Here is a 17,801-nt window from a genome sequence, read left to right on the forward strand (position 1 = left end):
GGGAGTTTGAATTGATCAGTTCGATTTTTTTTTTTGTGAAATTGAAGTTTCATGGGCTTGTCTCATTTCTGGGTATCTACTCATATGACTCGGACTCATTCTTACATGTCGTCAGCATGGTGTGAGTTGTTTTAAGAAGGTTTACGCTCACCAACTGTTCTAAAGGTCATATTGGATGATGGTTCCTTGGTTTTTTGTTTTTTTTTTTTAAAAAAAAATATGTAGGAGCAAATGGGGAGCAACCAATGAAAATATGGTGCCACGTGGAAAAGAGTGTCAGGTGACAGATGGCAAAAGATGAGCTTCATGTGGGAGAAATTAAGAGTGCGCGTGACACTGAACAGTTATAAATACAACTGTTTGAGAACAAGACAGTATCGTATCTGAAAGAATGTAAGACACTAGACTTCTTCAAATTAGATTGTTGCCCTACAAAGCTAGGGTGTAACTGAAGTTGACCAAACAATCTGATAAATTAGCACTTCTTTATCGGAAAAAAAAAGTTTGGACCATATCACTTAGGTTCGAGTAAATATCAATTTAGGTTTTCCTCAGCAATTGAAATTTATTATCATTGTCAATAACTCGTAAGCCGAGATGGTTAAGATAAATATTTAATTCAGTGATATCCAAGTTTAAATTCTCAACCTCGTTTTCTTACGGAAAAAAAAAGAGATTTATTATTATTGCCAATTGTGGTATGATGGTTGATGTGTTTGTTGTTTGTCTCTTATCAAGTAGACACTATAGATTTTTGTGATATTTCAATAGAAAAAGAGTCTAAATCAAGTAGACGCTATGTGTCCCAAAGTTCATGTTGGCATGAAAATGGCAATGGCTCTTGACTCAGGCACAAAGAGAGAGAAGTGGCAGGAAGGCTTTCACAAATTTGGAGAGAAAATCAGAAGATTTCTGAGTTTTTTACGGCGAATGATTTGGAATATGGGTCGAGAGGACCCTCGAAGGGTGATTCATGCCTTGAAAGTTGGTTTGTCTTTCACATTGATTTATCCAAGTTTAATGACACAAATAATATTTTCATATCTATAATGTTTTTGTTAACAATAGGTGGCTGGTTGAAACTGTGAATTTGACCGCGATAACTATGAATGTAGAATTGTGTTGGCTTACTCAGCTAAGTGCCATGATTTGTGTGTGTATATCTAAGTGAAATATCAAATATTTATTTGTGAGATTACATAAGGACCCTTTGTACACATATAGAAGAAACCTATCTCTGATACCATGTAGAATTGTGTGTTGGCTTACTCAACTGAGTATCTTGATATGTATATATATATATGTGAGGTATACATTTGTGAGATTACATAAAGATTTTTTGTACACATATACATTAATACTTAATACAAGTGACGGAAGGTCGTGAGTTCAAATCCCATGAATCTTTCAACCGATGCACCAACATTTTTTGGACCCTTCAATCGGTGCACTAACAATTTTTGAAAAAAATCATAAATGTGTAATATTTAGTATGCATAAATATTGATATTTTTTTTATTCGAAACAAAAATCAAATTTAATATGAAAAAAGCATGAAAATTCTAGACCGTCAAATATAAACCCAAAACATTCGATTTTTAATTGTGATGAATTTAATTTTTGTTTAAAAAATATTGTTGGATTTGTCATGTTAAATATTACACATTTATTATTTTTTAAATTTATTTTTTCTTTGCACCGGCCGTAGGATACTCGATTATGCTCGAGGTGGGCCGCAGTTTGGGGCTGATGGGTTGCTTAGTGGCCGTTTGGCCCCCACTTTTTTTTATTTTTATTGGCCCCCCGCTTGCACCAGTAATGGCCAATGGGTGGGCTTGCGGTGCCGGATACGAATTCGGGCATCGGTGATCTAAGGCAAGCCAAGTCAAGATTGGGGTTGTCATAGGCTAGAAGAGAGGATGGGAAGGAGTCTATCTTTGGTGACGAGTCTAAAGCCACTCTTGAAGAAGTCCAAGTTTTCTGCAGTCCTCAAATTGCAAGCTTGTACTGAGTACTGAATTCTAAGGTACTATTAATCACTTGCTCTTGATAAAGTATTAGTCTTTTGATTGAATACAGAGAAAGAGAATTCTATATTGCTTGTATTGGGCAATAGCTTTAATAGGTTAAGGCTGCATACATATATATTCAGGGTCTTTTGTTGTGCCCTAGTTTTTTTTATTTGTATAACAGCATACTAGCTTTGTCACTTTCTTGTTAACGAATTATCTGCTCTTGATAAAGTTGCAAGAAGAACTCCTTTTTTGTGACTTCATTTTCAATTCAAACTAGTGGAGAATATTGTTGAAGTTGGATTTTTCTACTACCATAACTAGTTATAGCCTTATAGGTGTTACTGTTAGTGCAATGGGTGGGGGGGGGGGGGGGGGGGGGACGAATTATCTGCTCTTGATAAAGTTGCAAGAAGAACTCCTTTTTTGTGACTTCATTTTCAATTCAAACTAGTGGAGAATATTGTTGAAGTTGGATTTTTCTACTACCATAACTAGTTATAGCCTTATAGGTGTTACTGTTAGTGCAATGGGGGGGGGGGGGGGTGAGGAATCTATTTTTGAAGAAAAACTGTTGGTGTTGGATTGCTTGATTTTGTGGATAAATGGGTCTTTTCGGAAAGCAATTTAAAGTTTAATGAGTGTGGTTTTCTTTATCAAGAATTCAAACAAAGCCAAGAAAGGGTGGGGAACAATTTGTAGATTTCGGCAGAGAGAAATATTTTAGCTAGATGCTCGCTTTAGGTCGCTTTTATGATCTCAAGTACATATTTGGCCCTCTTAATGCGAAAGTAGTCCATCATTAAGTAATATTGCATTCTGTTCATTTCTCGGAATGGTATAAGAAGTCAAGGTGTTTTAGAACTCCATGAATGGGAATAGAGCCTAGTTAGTTGAGACATATACATGGTTTATTTGCTTTGTTTGTAAATGATATCAATTGTTATAATCGATCCCTAAGTGTATAGATTTTTGGTCTGTCAAACAATGAAGTATGAGTGGTTTTACTTCTTAATTAGATTAAAAAAAAATAGACCCATCGATGCTGATTTCGCGAATGCTTTTACCCTAGTCTTCTAGTCAAGGAATTTGGTAGGAACTTTGCTATGGTTAGTCTTGTGGGTGGATTTAGATTGGATTATGGATTTGTCATCTATACTACATTTAACTCTTCTGCAAGACATGTCATAGAGCATGAAAATGTGTTTAAAGGTCATCTGAAAAGGTACTTGTCATTGGAATTGCTTGTGAACTTATAAACTTCAAATCTTAAAGAACTTGGGATTTCAAAAGCTATAGGCAATATGACAAATACAGTCGTGAAAAGAACACAAATGGAAGTTCAAACAGTAACTTCGGTTCCCTTGCGCCGCCATTATCAAACTTAAGCTAAAATAGGCCGCTGAAAGGCAAATAATTAGGATTAGATAGTTATGCATTGACATTTGAAAACAAGTTCCTCTACCCGAGGTGCAAAAGAATACTGAAACAAAGATACATTTTATATGTACTAGGAAAAATATAAAATACTTTCAATTACAACACAAACCCATCAAACAGTATACCCTGGAAGAAGCTTATTAACCAAACTTATATTAAACCTACTCCAGGTGCAATCGTTAAAAATGATTAGCAACAGGAGATCCTTCTGATTACTCACAGCATAAACACCAAAATGAAATAACACTGAGCATCAAAACAGCTCTGATACAGAACATAACAAACAGTCTTAACAACATAAGTAGATTGACTTAATATGTAGGAAAGGAGATTATTTGCCACTCCAAGAACCAACATTAAAAGGCGTGTTCTTGGATATTTCTTTTAGATGACACTATTTGGGGCATGCCCTTAGATAACGATCATCAAGTTGTCTTCTTGTAAGGCTGTAACCAAAGGCCACCATATTCCCCCAAAACCCCATCTCCACGTGTTTGCCTGCAAATTGGTGATTGGCCCTGTGGTTCAAACCCTGCATTGAAAGAAAATAGCCTATGGTGATCTTTGCTCGCCTTTTCATGTGGGTTTTGTGTATCTTTGTGAACTGGACTGGTTATAACCTTCATAAGTTAGATCTTCATTCCCATTAAAACCCATATAGTTTCCTTGTCCTGAATAAGGTGACATGTAGCCAATACGGCTGAGATCATCCGCAGGTTCGATATCCCCAGCAAAGTTTGAGTATGAAGAACTTGATGAGAATTCACTATGTTCAAATGGCTGCCATGGAGTCATTGAGTTTGGCATCTCATATTGTGGGAAGTATTCGGATATAGCTTCATTGACTTGTGGGTAGTCCTGCAATAAGCCAATGAAAAAAGCTGTTGAGAGACTCATTTTGTGTAATGCTTCAATTCTTAACTTCCTTGTTTTAATTGAATATTTACCTTTGACGAATCAAGGACTAGATCAGGTGATACCCAGTAGCTTGATGGAATATTGGTTGTCAGGGGAGCTGCAGGCTCAAAATCTGCTGCTGGATTAACTTCATTAGGGGACATAATTGGGCTAGAATACAGACTCTCGTTGAATAGGTAACTTGCTTGAGACGTTAAATTGGAGATGCTCAAGGGCTCGTTTGAGATTACTGTTGAGGTGGAATCCCCATTGCCCGAACTGTTTCCAACCCTCTTGCCTTTTGATTCTCCATTTGGATCACTTGTCTTCTGCCCGTGTTCATTCCTTTTGATCACGTGGCACAAAGCATAAGCTCCCTAGATAGAACAGCAACATCCAATTTTCAATTCAGTCTAGAGAGCAGTTAAGGACCAAGTAGCAGTTCATAGTATGCAATATATAAGACTTGGAAATGTTTTGGGAGTTTACATGAAAATTTGGTGATCCTTGAGAAAGATTGTCGCAGAGGCGATATTCATGCATAACCCAGTCTGTTCTATCTCCTAAAGGAGCACGTCCACGATAGAAAACCAGGGTCTTTCTGTACCCAGTAACTGCAGATTGACAAACAACCTTGCGGTCTTTTCCAGTGGCTTTCCAGTACCCAGCTTTGGTGGCTCGATTTGTTCTTGAGCCATTTGGGTACTTCCGATCCCTGGGACAGAAGAAGAACCACTCCATATCTCTTTTTGGAAGGAAAGATTTATCTGCAATTTACTAAGTTAGAATATCAGGTTCCATGTTCTGTTAAACTAATGAAAATATAAAGGGGGGAAGACATAATTTGGTATATGATAGGTCCTTTTCATTGCACAAGTGGAGATGGAAATAAAAAAGAGTTCCGATTGAATCGGCCTTTTGAACACAAAAGTTAGGGTCCCAATGCGAGAAAAGATAATTCACACAGTTTTAGCCAATAAAGAAGAAAAAAATAATATATCAAACACTTTTAAAAAAACACTCTGTTGATACTAGTATGGCTATTCCTAGACTGGAACATTAATGTCTGAATGCTTTAGCCTAGTGAAGACTTGCAGCTAATTCACTGAACCTAATGAGCACTGAAATGACTTGGAACAAATGCAGTAGACTTAGCATTTTCAAAGTCTAAAAGTTCATAGAAGATTGAAGCCAAGGGTACCTGGCAACTCCCAAGGATCAAATTTGTACAAATCGATCACTGGAATCACTTCGAGCTCAATTTCGAGCCCTTCCACTTTTCTTTTCAAGTAATATCCCACCAGTTCCTCGTCAGTAGGGTGGAACCTGAAACCTGGCGGCAGCGTTGGCCCTCCCATTATACAACTCTCTTGTTTGTATAATCCTCTGTCACTATTACTATTACTAAAGAAATTAAACAAAATGTAGAGCTGCGGGAAAAAAAAAAAAACAGGGCAGACAACAGAGGTATATATATGAGGGCTAAGTGCCTATAGTATATCTATTAAAAATCTGGAAAAAAATCCAAAAATAGAAGCTTTTGTTAGCACTAGATTTCCTTCCAAGTATCAGGTACAACTTCCACAGAATGCACCCATTGTACAGCAGAATCATAATTCGAAAGACCTGAACTTTCTATGATCAAAATACTTAACCCCCACCCACCCCCACAAAAATTAGACCCAAAAAGGAATGAAATTGTGAGTAAAAGAATAGACTTGAAGCAATACTCAGAAGTGAAAGTCAACAAAAACCAATTCGAACTTCCAAAATTTGAATCTACCAAAACCATTCAATAATCACTCTAAAAAAATTCAATGATTTGAATGGGCAGGGTGTGGGATGAAGAACTTTTGAGACCCAGAAAGAGAGTTGTGATGAAGAGATAGATTAAGAGGAGAAAGAGAGTAGAAACATTGGTGCATGGAGTGTGTGTATATATAGGCTTATGTAGGAGCTAGCAGTCCAAAATAAAGCATACACCGAAAGTTTGAGAGATTGATTGTCTCAATCTACCCAAAATTCCACAGGATTGGCCCCACATAGCTCAAAACAAAACCCCATTCACACCTAACAGTTCGCTTCCCGCCAAATTTATTTATTACCGTTACTGTCAACTAATTCATTATTCATTATTTTGAGTTCATCAAATTTTCATCAATTGAAAGAGAAACTCAGATATCCACAGCCTTTCAATAACTGTAATACTATTTATTGGATTTATTTGTCACTATATTACTATTTTTGTGGTTGGGGTTTCTCTTAAAAAAGACCATCAATCTAGATATATCTTCATTTGATTGGTTTAGTCTTCTATTTTTTATTGTAGCAGATTGTAAATGTTGAATCCTTTTTTTCTTGTCTTTATTAGACTGACCTTAATCTTCTTGAGATTTTGGTAATCATCACTAATAAGAATTATGAATGCTAATGTTGAACTACACTGTATGCATCTCACAGCATAGTGGTCACAGTAAGCATAGATAAGGGAATTTGGGTTTTCTTGGTCATGTCCTCTTCTTCCACATCATCCTGAGTCCATAAAAACACTTTTGCTTTCTTTTCGGAAGTGATTGTGTCATCAAGTAGGGTCCATTGTTCAATAAAAGAGTTCCAAAAGTGCTTAGCCCAGTTCTTTAAATTTTTTTTTTTTTTTTGGGGAATGACTAAGCACACCTTAGTGGAAGCTTGAAACTCTTTCTGAATTCACATCTACTTGTAAATTAAAGTGAACCCTCTTCTTCATTCCCAATTATGGTGACCTACTAATATAATCTTAAGGTAAGAAAACTCCCGTCTCTAGACATGTTTAGCAAAGAAACTCAGTGCATTGTATTTCATTGTCTGATATTTATGGGTTCAACTGAGCCATAAAAGTACTAGAAATCCTGAGTTCAAACATATGTATAGCTTATCAAGAAAAGTTCATAAAGAAGCTACAATCTAACACTTCACGTTTACACCTGAAAAAGGGCTAAAAAGATAGCAAAACAAATGCTTTAGGTCTCAGAGAAAAAAATGATGTCTGGTTGGATCTGAGTTTGCATTTTCATGCAACCACTTCAATTTTTTGCATACAATGTATGCTTTTCAGTATTGGTGATGTCAGGGCTGTTATTGGTACGGTTGTCGTTACCAAACACGGAATACCGTTACTATACCAATTCTTTCGGTAACTCAAAAAATGTTACCGTTACCGTTACCGTTACCGGAAGAGTCGGTATACCGATGGTCGGTATACCGTTCGATCGGTAATGGTAAGTCGGTAATTGGTAAATTTACCAATTCTTAAACTTATTTAAAAAAGAGAAAGAAAAAAATGCATCAAGTAGCATTGTGCTTAATAGTCATTGTATGAAACTACAACACTTTCATCTTGCCTATAATACCAATAATAAAAATGATAGATTAATGAGAATGATCATTGTGCTACATGTGAATAAGAGAAAATATCTATCAATCGGAGAAAAAAAGAAAGGAGAATTCACATAACATTATTCCAACAATCTATAACGGAAAATCTTTCATTTCATTAATTTCTAATATTTTTAGTATCCGAAGTGTTTTAAACTCCATAGCATGAAAGCTAGAAGAAACAAGATAAATAAAGATAAAAGACCATAATGGAAATGGAGAAGAAAAACATGTAATCAATACCAACAAAGCATTTTGTTATGTAGCAAACGATGCTTTAAAGTTAATGAAATTGCTACGAGTGATATATAAATAATAACCCTAAAAATAATCAATGGTCTAGATTAAATTAGATCAATCTAATGATCATAATTAAATAAAACTAAAACTAAAAATAATATTAATATATATTTAATATATATGTCGGTAATCGGGAAATTTACCGGTTTTGAACTTTGTTTACTGTTACCGTTACCGAAATCATCGGTAAATTTACCGTACCGAACAATTGGTAACGGTATATCAATCTTCTGCTATTTTCGGTAACCAATTGATCGGTAATGGTATACCAATGGGTAATTTACCATACCAGTAACAGCCCTAGGTGATGACGTGTGGTTAATTCATCAGCTCACACTTATTAGCATTGCAAATTTGCAATGCCCATTAGGTTCAAGATAAGACAAAAAGAAAAGGGGGTCATCTGATATAGTGATATCCTCACTTTACAGCTTCAACTAGTATGGGTTTGAACTTTTAACAACGAAGAATTATTGGCCATAAAGTGGTCATATCATATGATATTGCTGAAGTGGTTTGCATTACAAAACATATATAGGAGTGTGAAATGAACCTGTAATAGTGAAAAAAGAAAAGATTGGTCTTTGGTCATGGTCTAGTTCTGAGTGTGCATTATATGTTAGTGGGAAGAAGAAATAAGGGAGGACAAACAAAGGGTCTTTTTATGGGGAAGTGGAACATGAGAAGACCGCCTTATCCATGTCAATTGGTTGTCTACTGCTTTCGGCCCCTTTGTCCCTTGGTGCCATTAATTTTAGCACCTCCCACAACTCTGTAATCAACATTCAACGGTGTCTTGAATGTGTTTGATAAAATGACACAGAGAAGTCAAAATGTAGCGTATTGTTTACTTTGTTTTTGCTTTGTATTTTCTCCCGTTCAACATTAGCAAAGTATGCATAATTTGAATTTTATTGCCTTTTTTTTTTTTTTTTCAGTAGTGCATCAATCTCAATCTTATCGTGACTGGGTTGGTTCTATGCATAATTATTTTGCTGACAAGAGCAGCTCCATTGAGGAAAAGATATCATATATAGCTTTCCCAAATCAGTGGGGTGAGATTGAGTGATTTAGACAAAAATGAAAAATTTCAAGGTCCAAAAGGAGCTGAGTGAAGTTGAGTCTTATCTTGGCTCATTTGGCTGCACCTAAACAGCTAATCATATGGGGGTTTTAAGTAACACTATTTTTTCACACTTATGAACACCTAGAAAAGCAGCATTCCAAGTGTTTGACAGAAAGCCAATCAGACAAATGAATTACATTGGTTTAATCTCTCCCCTTTTATATGTTGATTATTACCGTATGATATGTTAAAAGCTAGTGTCATGAAACACACCAGGAGTTGATGAACCCGACATGTCGCGACATTGAAGCGATTACAGTGGAAGAAGAATATAAGTAGATTTGGTTGGTAAGAGTTTTGCTGCCGACAGCCTTCTTGTTGACATTTTAGCAATGCAAAAAAAGAAAAACACAGCATATGTAACCATGGTTTCAAAGATTTTGGTTTGATTAAATGTTTAAGGGGTGGTGTTCAAATGACATGCTAAGAATAATTTAAAAGCAAATATTAGATTAATAACAACAAAGGTTGCAGAACAGTAGACCAATAACATTTCATGGTATGAACGTTGTCATTTTTTTTCATGGAAAATTTCATAAGAATTAAGTGGAAGTGGAAGAAGCTTTATTTCGCGTGAGTGGTGAAATTTAGACTTTAGACCCATATCTCGGATGTCTAAACACAAATTTGTATGGTAGCATTCTCGATTTGGAGGATTATGGGGAGATGACTACGACACCTGATTCCCCTTGATGGGCCTGAGCCATGGAGGCTTGATATTTGATAATCATTCCGTGGTAGTATTAGAAATATGGACTTGGGCCTCTTTGGAATTTTGAGTGGGTTGTTTTCTATGATTCAAAATGAATTTGGGCTTTGGTTCATTTATAGCCCAATTAATTGGTTGTCACAACAGAGGGGCCCAATCTAAAATTGAAGTCCGGGCCTTGAGTTATTAATCTGATTATACGATAGAACTTCCATTTTATTTTTTGTATAATTTTTATCTAGTGATTCATTGGTAATCTGGTTTGCTCAACAAGTCCGAAACCACAAGTGCCAGAGTCAAACCACCTCCCATGGCTGCTCTGTCCTTCTCTCCTCAAATCCACCAGCTCACAAAACCCAAACCCAAACCCAAACTCAAACTCAAAGCCGGATGGAGATACAAACCCAAGGCCACTCTCTCTTTTCAGACCCCTGCCAGCAGCTCAACTTTCTCGGACCCCTTTGTTCTCCAACTGGCGGAGTCCCTTGAAGACTCTATCCCGCCCACATCTTCTCAATCTCCTCTTCAATCCCTCAGGGACCTTTCCTCTCAGTCCTTGCTCTCTACTCCCTGGCCCACTCGCAAAGACGAGGACTTTCGGTTCACGGATACCTCCCTCATCAGGCACTCCCAGATAATCCCAATCTCTACCCCACCGCAACAAGATCAATTATTGGGCATTTCCAAGGATACCCATTTGCCTAATCTTGCTATTGTTGATGGGTTTGTTGTGGATTCTATTTCCAACTTGTCCAATTTGCCCAATGGAGTTTTTGTGGGTAGCTTGTTGGGTTCATCCTTAGAGGGAATTATCAAAAGGGTTTGTGAATTTGTTGGTGATTTTAAATGGGGTGACTTGTTTTGGGCTATTAATGGATTGGGGGCTCCAGATGTTGCAGTTGTGTATGTTCCAGAGAACTGCAAGGTCGAGAATCCAGTGCATTTGAGGTACTTTCAAGTGGAGGGGAGTAAGAAGGGATCTAATAAGTTTCCTGTGTCGAATCCAAGGGTGATTGTGGTCGTGGAGAAGGGAGCCGAGGTCGAGATAGTTGAGGAGTTTGTGGGTAAAGAAGGGGATGATAGAAGTTACTGGGTGAATCCTGTTTTGGAAGTGGTGATTGGGGAGGGGGCGAAGGTTAGACATTCATATGTACAGAGACAATCGTTGAGTTCAGCACATATCAAATGGACTTCCGTCAGGCAGGTAATTTTCTGTTTAATATTTTGTTGTTTCTTCTTGTGCTCTTATTGCTTCATTAATCATTATTTCTTTATGGTCTTAGTTTCAATGAGTAGATTCAATTCTTTAAGGTGTTTGATTAGGGTGAGATTACTAGTTTACCTGGAGGTATGAAGCCAAATCAGCGTGTATATTGAGTAGTTTCTACATTTGCTGTTAGATTGTGATTGAGAGAGTTGTGTATAACTTTTGAGTTGTGCATCATAAGTTTACAAGGAGTAACAAAAGGTTTATTACAGTTCTTACAAATGGTATGAAATGGTTGCTCTTATGATTTTATTTTATTTTTCAGCAACATAATTCAGTTCCACATATCTTAATGATCAATATCCAGCATGCCATTTATATTGATTTCCATTTTCTATAATGGACCACAAAGTATTGAATTTGGAAACAGTGTTGTTACTTCAAAGTTCAAAGCATGAATTCTCTTTCCAAAACATTAACTAATTCTGAGTCTCAACTGTTCGGAGGGAGAGCTTCCTAAGGCTTTTAATCATTTGCTTGCACATCGGCACATGATTGCATTTATGCTTATTTGGAAGTCAAATTTGATAATCTTAGCTTGTATAGGTATTCAAGTAAATGCAGTGGTGCAGTTGCTATGTTACAATCTAAGAATCAATCATGGGTTTAACTACATCCACCTCTATCCATGCATGAGTGGCTCTGTAATCTCCACTGGTGGATTTATAGGTTTTGCCCATGTCATTCCCTCTGTTTCCTGCTTTCAGTCCATTTTCTAAGATGTAGTGAAACTTCAATAATTTGGATCATGGAGTCGAGAAAGTTGTAAAGAACAAAGATTCATTGGTTAAAAATGAATTGCATGATTTGGGATTCTTTTCATCATCATTATCACCTTAGCCTGTGTACCAAATACTTTGGGGTTGGTTGCAAGAATCCATCAGAGAAATAACTCTTTTGTGATTCATTTCTATCTAGAGCCATACTCTCCATTTATCCTACAGAGTCCATATCGTTTCTTATTACTTCCATTGATGTCTTTTGAGGTATCTTCTCCTCTTTTTATGATCCCCCAAAATTCTCCGTTGTTCTCACCACAGCACCATTATATCCACTTTACTGCAACCAACCAGTCAGGTGTGGATTCAACTGAAATCTGTCATGCTTTTGGTCTAATGGCTGTTGAATTTGACTGAATGTCTCTTCTGGCAGAAGATGAAATGCATAACTCACCTTGTTATGCATAAACTTTTGCGTAATGAACCCCGAACCAAAAAAAAATTGCGCAATGGAACACATCAAGCAACATTTCGTTTATGAATTTAAGTTAATCCATCTGCAGGAATCAGCTAGTACGTACAAGCTTGTGGAGATAAGCACTGGTGGAAAGTTGAGCAGACACAACCTCCACGTTCAGCAATTTGGCCCAGATACAGTGACAGAGTTATCCACATTCCATTTGTCCATTAGTGATCAAACACAAGATTTACACAGTAGATTAGTTTTCGACCATCCACGAGGTTATTCTCGACAACTTCACAAGTGTATTGTGGCGCATTCTCTAGGACAAGCTGTTTTTGATGGGAACGTAAAGGTCAACAGGTATTTTCTTCTCTTTTCTTTTTTTCACTTGCAAATGGTCTTTTTTCATATCACATAACCCAGCACATTTGCTCCACATGGGTCAACAACAAGTTCCAGTAGGTATTGTTTCACTTTATGGGATTACTTTTCCTTAAAACTGTTGATTAAATGATTGCTCATGGTTTTCCTTACTGTGATGGGTCTGAATTGAGCCTTTTTATGTTGCTAATGGTCTCATCTTTTCACTTTGTGTATCTTGCTCGCCGATGACTTGAAGAGTATCTTGTATCTCGCATGTTTCTTATTTTTTAATTACTAGTTCTCTTCCATGTAGATACGCACAGCAGACAGATGCAGGACAACTAACAAGGAGCCTTCTCCTGGAACCTCGTGCGACTGTGAATGTTAAACCGAATCTCCAGATTATTGCGGATGATGTGAAGTGCTCACATGGAGCTGCGATAAGTGACTTAGAAGAAAGCCAACTCTTCTACTTTCTGGCACGGGGAATTGACTTGGAGACGGCTAAGCGGGCTCTTGTTTTCTCCTTTGGAGCCGAGGTGATCGTAGAATTGTCTGATCCTTGCCTCCAAAACCAAGCTAAGCTTCATGTCAAACAAATGTTGGAACTTACTGCAAAGGGATAAGCATAGTGTGAGGTGAGGTGATTCATTAGCATAACGTAGTACTGTTGTAGTAGTTGTACGATTCATCAAGTTCAAAGTAAATTCTGGTCTCATTTGAGCAGTGATAGCTCCATGTGTCAACATTCAGGTCGAGTGAAAGACATTTTTTGATTCTACCTCAGTTGCACATATTTGTACTATGGCCATTACCCGAGGAATAAGTGTTACTGCCCCTTGTTGACTTTGTCGGGGGTGTTCAAAGCCAAACAGGAACTGAAAATTAAACCCAAACCAAACTGAATTTTGTTTTCAGTTTTTGGTTTGTGTTCGATTTTAGAATTTCTAGAAATTTGATTTGGTTCTCGATTTGGTAAAATCCCACGCTTGGATTTTGGACATATGAGTCTACTTAAAAAACATATGGACACATAAGCATTCATGAAAATATCAATTACATTATTATCTCAATTATATATCAATTCATGTTATTGTTTGAAATAGTAATATGAAAGAAAAGGTTTTAAATCCAGATGATTCTGATGACGGTTCAGTTACATCACAATTGCCATTAGACTCCCTTAATTGAGACAAGCAATGCCCAACCAGATTCCTTCCAAAACGGCCATCGGAAAGGGAGACCCAAAATTGGTATGTTTTGCTCGCATAATGTTGCTCTTTCAAACATTAACATAAGATCTCAGATTTAACAAGATGAAGACGAACACTAATAAAAAGAAGAATAAGAAAATGAAGAAGATAATTGTGGATGTACGATGGTGGTGGAGGAGCGATGGTGGCGGTGGTGGAGATGGAGGCAAACTTGGTAGGTATTTTTTAAGATTCATGCTTATTGAAAAAGAAAGACATGCAAATGTGAGATTATGTAATTTTTAATTTTTAAAATATGTATTTATGTGGAAAAGAGGTATTTATATGATAAAATATTTTTTTTCTTTGACATAAGTGTCAAACTTTCATAAATTGAGTACTAATATGTCATTTTCTGAAAGGGAAAGTTGAAATTAACAATTTAGTATAAACATTTATATTTATATATATCACAAATACACCATAATCCATGAACGTAAGATACCTAACTACCCAGCCCAAGATTTCAAACACCTAAGTGGTCAAAGGCCACTAATAAAAAGTCCTAAAGAAAACAACAAAAAATACAAAACTCACTACAATTAAACCGAACCATCATTAATCGATTTTGTTTGGTTTTATGATATGTTCGGTTGGTTTTGGTTTTTATTTTGGTGGAACATAAATTATTTTTAGATTTTATTAAAACCGGACTGCCAATCCATTTGAACATCACATGAAACTCTATAGTCCGAATAAACTCAGATTTTTTGAGAAATCTAGTTTAAACTTTAACCGTAATCTATGAGGGAAATTAAATTATTACTAATATAGTTTGTTGTCCCTTTTCTAATTTATTAGTCAATTCTAGTATTTATGTTAATCAAATATCAACTTATTGAGAATAAGAGATAGCCTGGTTGGTCAGGTTGTCTGTCTAAAATCTTGAGCTCTAGGGTTCTTGAGGTCCAGAGTTCTATTCTCATCAAGGGATTTGGGATTTGGTTAATTTTCCATCCGCTGTGGTGGCCTTCATGCCCCTCAAGCATGGCTTAGCGTTTGTGTGGCCGGTGGGCCTTTTAAAAAAAAAAATCAACTTATTAATATTTATATTATCCCCTCAAACATTGCTTAACGTGTGTGTGGCCGGTGGGCCTTTTAAAAAAAAATCAACTTATTAATATTTATATTATTTTGATTTTATTTCTCTTACAAAAAATTCGGCCCTTCGTTTTTTAGGGCTCCTTGTATCTCAGATAAGGTTCCCAAAAAATCTCAAAACTTATTATATTTTTCCTCTCTGTAATGGCTGCTAGTCTCTCAACAGCTTTAGATGTCCATTTTAGCATACCACAATCAGACACAAGAAAAACTTTTCTATCCAGGGAAAACCATTGTAGGAGAAGAAGATTCTTCATTGTCTCCAAAGCTTCCCCAAAGCTATCTGGAAATGAATCGGAATCGAAGTCTCAAAACCCATCTTTATCTGACCAGCTCAAGCGTCTCTCGACTACAACTCTCTCTCCTTCCTCCACCAAAGATCAAACCCTATCTTTGTCCAAGCCAAAATCAACCTGGGTAAACCCCACCAAGCCCAAAAGGTCTGTACTTTCTTTGCAGAGGCAAAGGCGCTCTCCTTACTCTTACAATCCTAAAATTGGAGAGCTGAGGCGGTTTGCACAGAAGCTCAATGACTGTGATGTCAGTGCTTCTTTGGCTGTCCTTGAGGAAATCTCACAGCAACCCACACGGCAGGATGCACTTATGATACTTAACAGCTTGAAATCCTGGGAAAAGGCCTACTTTTTCTTCAACTGGATCAAGACCCAGAATTTGTTTCCCATGGAAACTATATTCTACAATGTCACAATGAAGTCTTTGAGGTTTGGGAGACAGTTTCAGCTCATTGAGGAACTTGCAAATGAGATGGTAAGTAATGAGATTGAGCTTGATAATATTACCTATTCAACAATTATTACTTGTGCCAAAAGGTGTAATCTTTCTGATAGGGCTATTGTGTGGTTTGAGCAAATGTATAAAACTGGTTTGATGCCTGATGAGGTTACTTACTCTGCTATTTTAGATGTTTATGCGAAATTGGGCAAGGTTGAGGAAGTACTTAGTTTGTATGAGAGAGGGATAGCTAGTGGGTGGAAACCTGATGCTATAGCATTCTCTGTGTTGGCTAAAATGTTCGGTGAGACTGGAGACTATGATGGTATTAGGTATGTTTTGCAAGAGATGCAATCACTTGGTGTGAAGCCTAATTTGGTCGTGTACAATTCATTGTTAGAGGCATTGGGCAAGGCTGGTAAGCCTGGCTTGGCTAGGAGTTTATTTGAGGAAATGGTCGACTCAGGCCTAGTTCCAAATGAGAAAACTTTAACTGCACTTATTAAGATTTATGGCAAGGCTGCTTGGGCAAGAGATGCTTTGGAATTGTGGGAGAAAATGAGGTTAAATGGATGGCCAATGGATTTCAAACTATATAATACGTTGTTAAGTATGTGTGCAGACATTGGTTTCGTGGAGGAAGCAGAGGGGCTTTTTGAGGATATGAAGGTATCAGAGCATTGTAAGCCGGATGCTTGGAGCTACACATCGATGCTTAATATATACGGCAGTGCAGGGAATGAAGAGAAGGCACTTAATTTGTTCAAGGAAATGTCCGAGTTGGGTGTTGAGCTCAATGTGATGGGGAGCACTTGCTTGATTCAGTGCTTGGGGAAGGCTCGGAGGATCGATGACTTGGTGAGAGTTTTTAATTTCTCAGTTGAACAAGGTATTAAGCCTGATGATAGGCTTTGTGGTTGCTTGCTCAGTGTTGTTTCCTTGTGTGATATGAACGATGATGTTGAAAAAGTCCTTTCTTGTTTGCAACAAGCTAATCCGAACTTGGTTGGCCTTGTAAAGTTGATTCAAGAAGAGAAAACTACCTTTGAGATTCTTAAGGACGAGTTCAGGAGAATTATTGGCGACACATCCACTGAAGCTAGAAGACCCTTTTGCAATTGCTTAATTGATATTTGCCGAAACAGATGTTTCCATGAGAGGGCACATGAGTTGCTGTATTTAGGAACTCTTTACGGGTTGTACCCAGGCTTGCACAACAAAACTGTGGAGGAGTGGAGTTTGGATGTGCGTTCATTATCCATTGGTGCTGCTCATACTGCACTTGAAGAATGGATGGGAACATTGGCCAAGTTCGTTCAACGTGACGAAGCATTGCCCCAGTTGTTTTCAGCTCACACCGGTACAGGAACGCATAAATTCGCTCAAGGGCTGGCCAATGCCTTCGCCTCTCATGTGGAGAAGCTCTCAGCGCCGTTTAGGCTGAGTGACGACAGAGCTGGTTGTTTTGTGGCTACTCGAGAGGATGTGGTGTTGTGGGTAGAATCAAGAATGCCTCCCACCATTGCAACGCAAAAACCAGAATAATGAAACTGTAACTTCAAATTCAGTATCGTCCACCTTGTGTTTCAATTGTTAATAATTTTGAGTATGTTTTGCTGCTTGAAAGCCATGGCTGGTCTTCCTGGGTTCGAAATTCTCTCGATGGCAGCTCTGTCCGGTCCAGTGTTACGAAAAGCAGTTCGCAAAAATTGTGCTAGAGAACCCCCAAGTCAGCATCATTTTTATGTTCTACAGTTTATGTTCATCCCTTGAAATTTCAATCGAGTGAAAGATCCTAATTTATTATTCAGGATTTGGATTTTAAACAAGCTACGACATGGTAGAGGCTCATTTACACTATTTGTTATTCAAGATACATTACTGCTGATTTAATTTAACTAATGATCCCTCCAAATTATCTTGAATTCAAAGAAGAAATTTTGGTTTCTCGCATCCTCCTTTTTTTCAAAGTTATGAACTATTCAACAACTAAATTGTGCTCTTC

General features: G+C 37.2%; 2 protein-coding genes and 1 pseudogene across 2 annotated transcripts; 2 read left to right on the forward strand and 1 right to left on the reverse strand.

Annotated features, from left to right (window-relative positions):
* Window positions 1–3,520: 3,520 nt before the first annotated feature.
* On the reverse strand, window positions 3,521–6,276 carry LOC120016917 (annotated as a pseudogene).
* Window positions 6,277–10,159: 3,883 nt separating this feature from the next.
* On the forward strand, window positions 10,160–13,579 carry LOC120016916 (protein ABCI7, chloroplastic-like). Its single transcript, XM_038869894.1, has 3 exons — window positions 10,160–11,102; window positions 12,448–12,707; window positions 13,024–13,579. Exons 1-3 carry the CDS (start codon window positions 10,209–10,211, stop codon window positions 13,334–13,336), a joined length of 1,467 nt encoding a protein of 488 aa, XP_038725822.1. The 5' UTR covers window positions 10,160–10,208; the 3' UTR covers window positions 13,337–13,579.
* A 1,562-nt stretch (window positions 13,580–15,141) lies between these two features.
* On the forward strand, window positions 15,142–17,632 carry LOC120016671 (pentatricopeptide repeat-containing protein At5g46580, chloroplastic). Its single transcript, XM_038869559.1, has one exon. It carries the CDS (start codon window positions 15,209–15,211, stop codon window positions 17,339–17,341), a length of 2,133 nt encoding a protein of 710 aa, XP_038725487.1. The 5' UTR covers window positions 15,142–15,208; the 3' UTR covers window positions 17,342–17,632.
* Window positions 17,633–17,801: the final 169 nt, after the last annotated feature.

This window comes from Tripterygium wilfordii, chromosome 15, assembly GCF_013401445.1.
Source record: "Tripterygium wilfordii isolate XIE 37 chromosome 15, ASM1340144v1, whole genome shotgun sequence".
NCBI lineage: Eukaryota > Viridiplantae > Streptophyta > Magnoliopsida > Celastrales > Celastraceae > Tripterygium > Tripterygium wilfordii.

Excerpts from the sequence above, each read along its gene's own strand:
- LOC120016916 (XM_038869894.1), top strand. The coding sequence starts at position 10,209 with ATGGCTGCTCTGTCCTTCTCTCCTCAAATCCACCAGCTCACAAAACCC. Across the intron at positions 11,103-12,447 it reads AATGGACTTCCGTCAGGCAG|GAATCAGCTAGTACGTACAA; the intron begins GTAATTTTCTGT and ends ATCCATCTGCAG. Across the intron at positions 12,708-13,023 it reads GGGAACGTAAAGGTCAACAG|ATACGCACAGCAGACAGATG; the intron begins GTATTTTCTTCT and ends TCTTCCATGTAG.
- LOC120016671 (XM_038869559.1), top strand. The coding sequence starts at position 15,209 with ATGGCTGCTAGTCTCTCAACAGCTTTAGATGTCCATTTTAGCATACCA.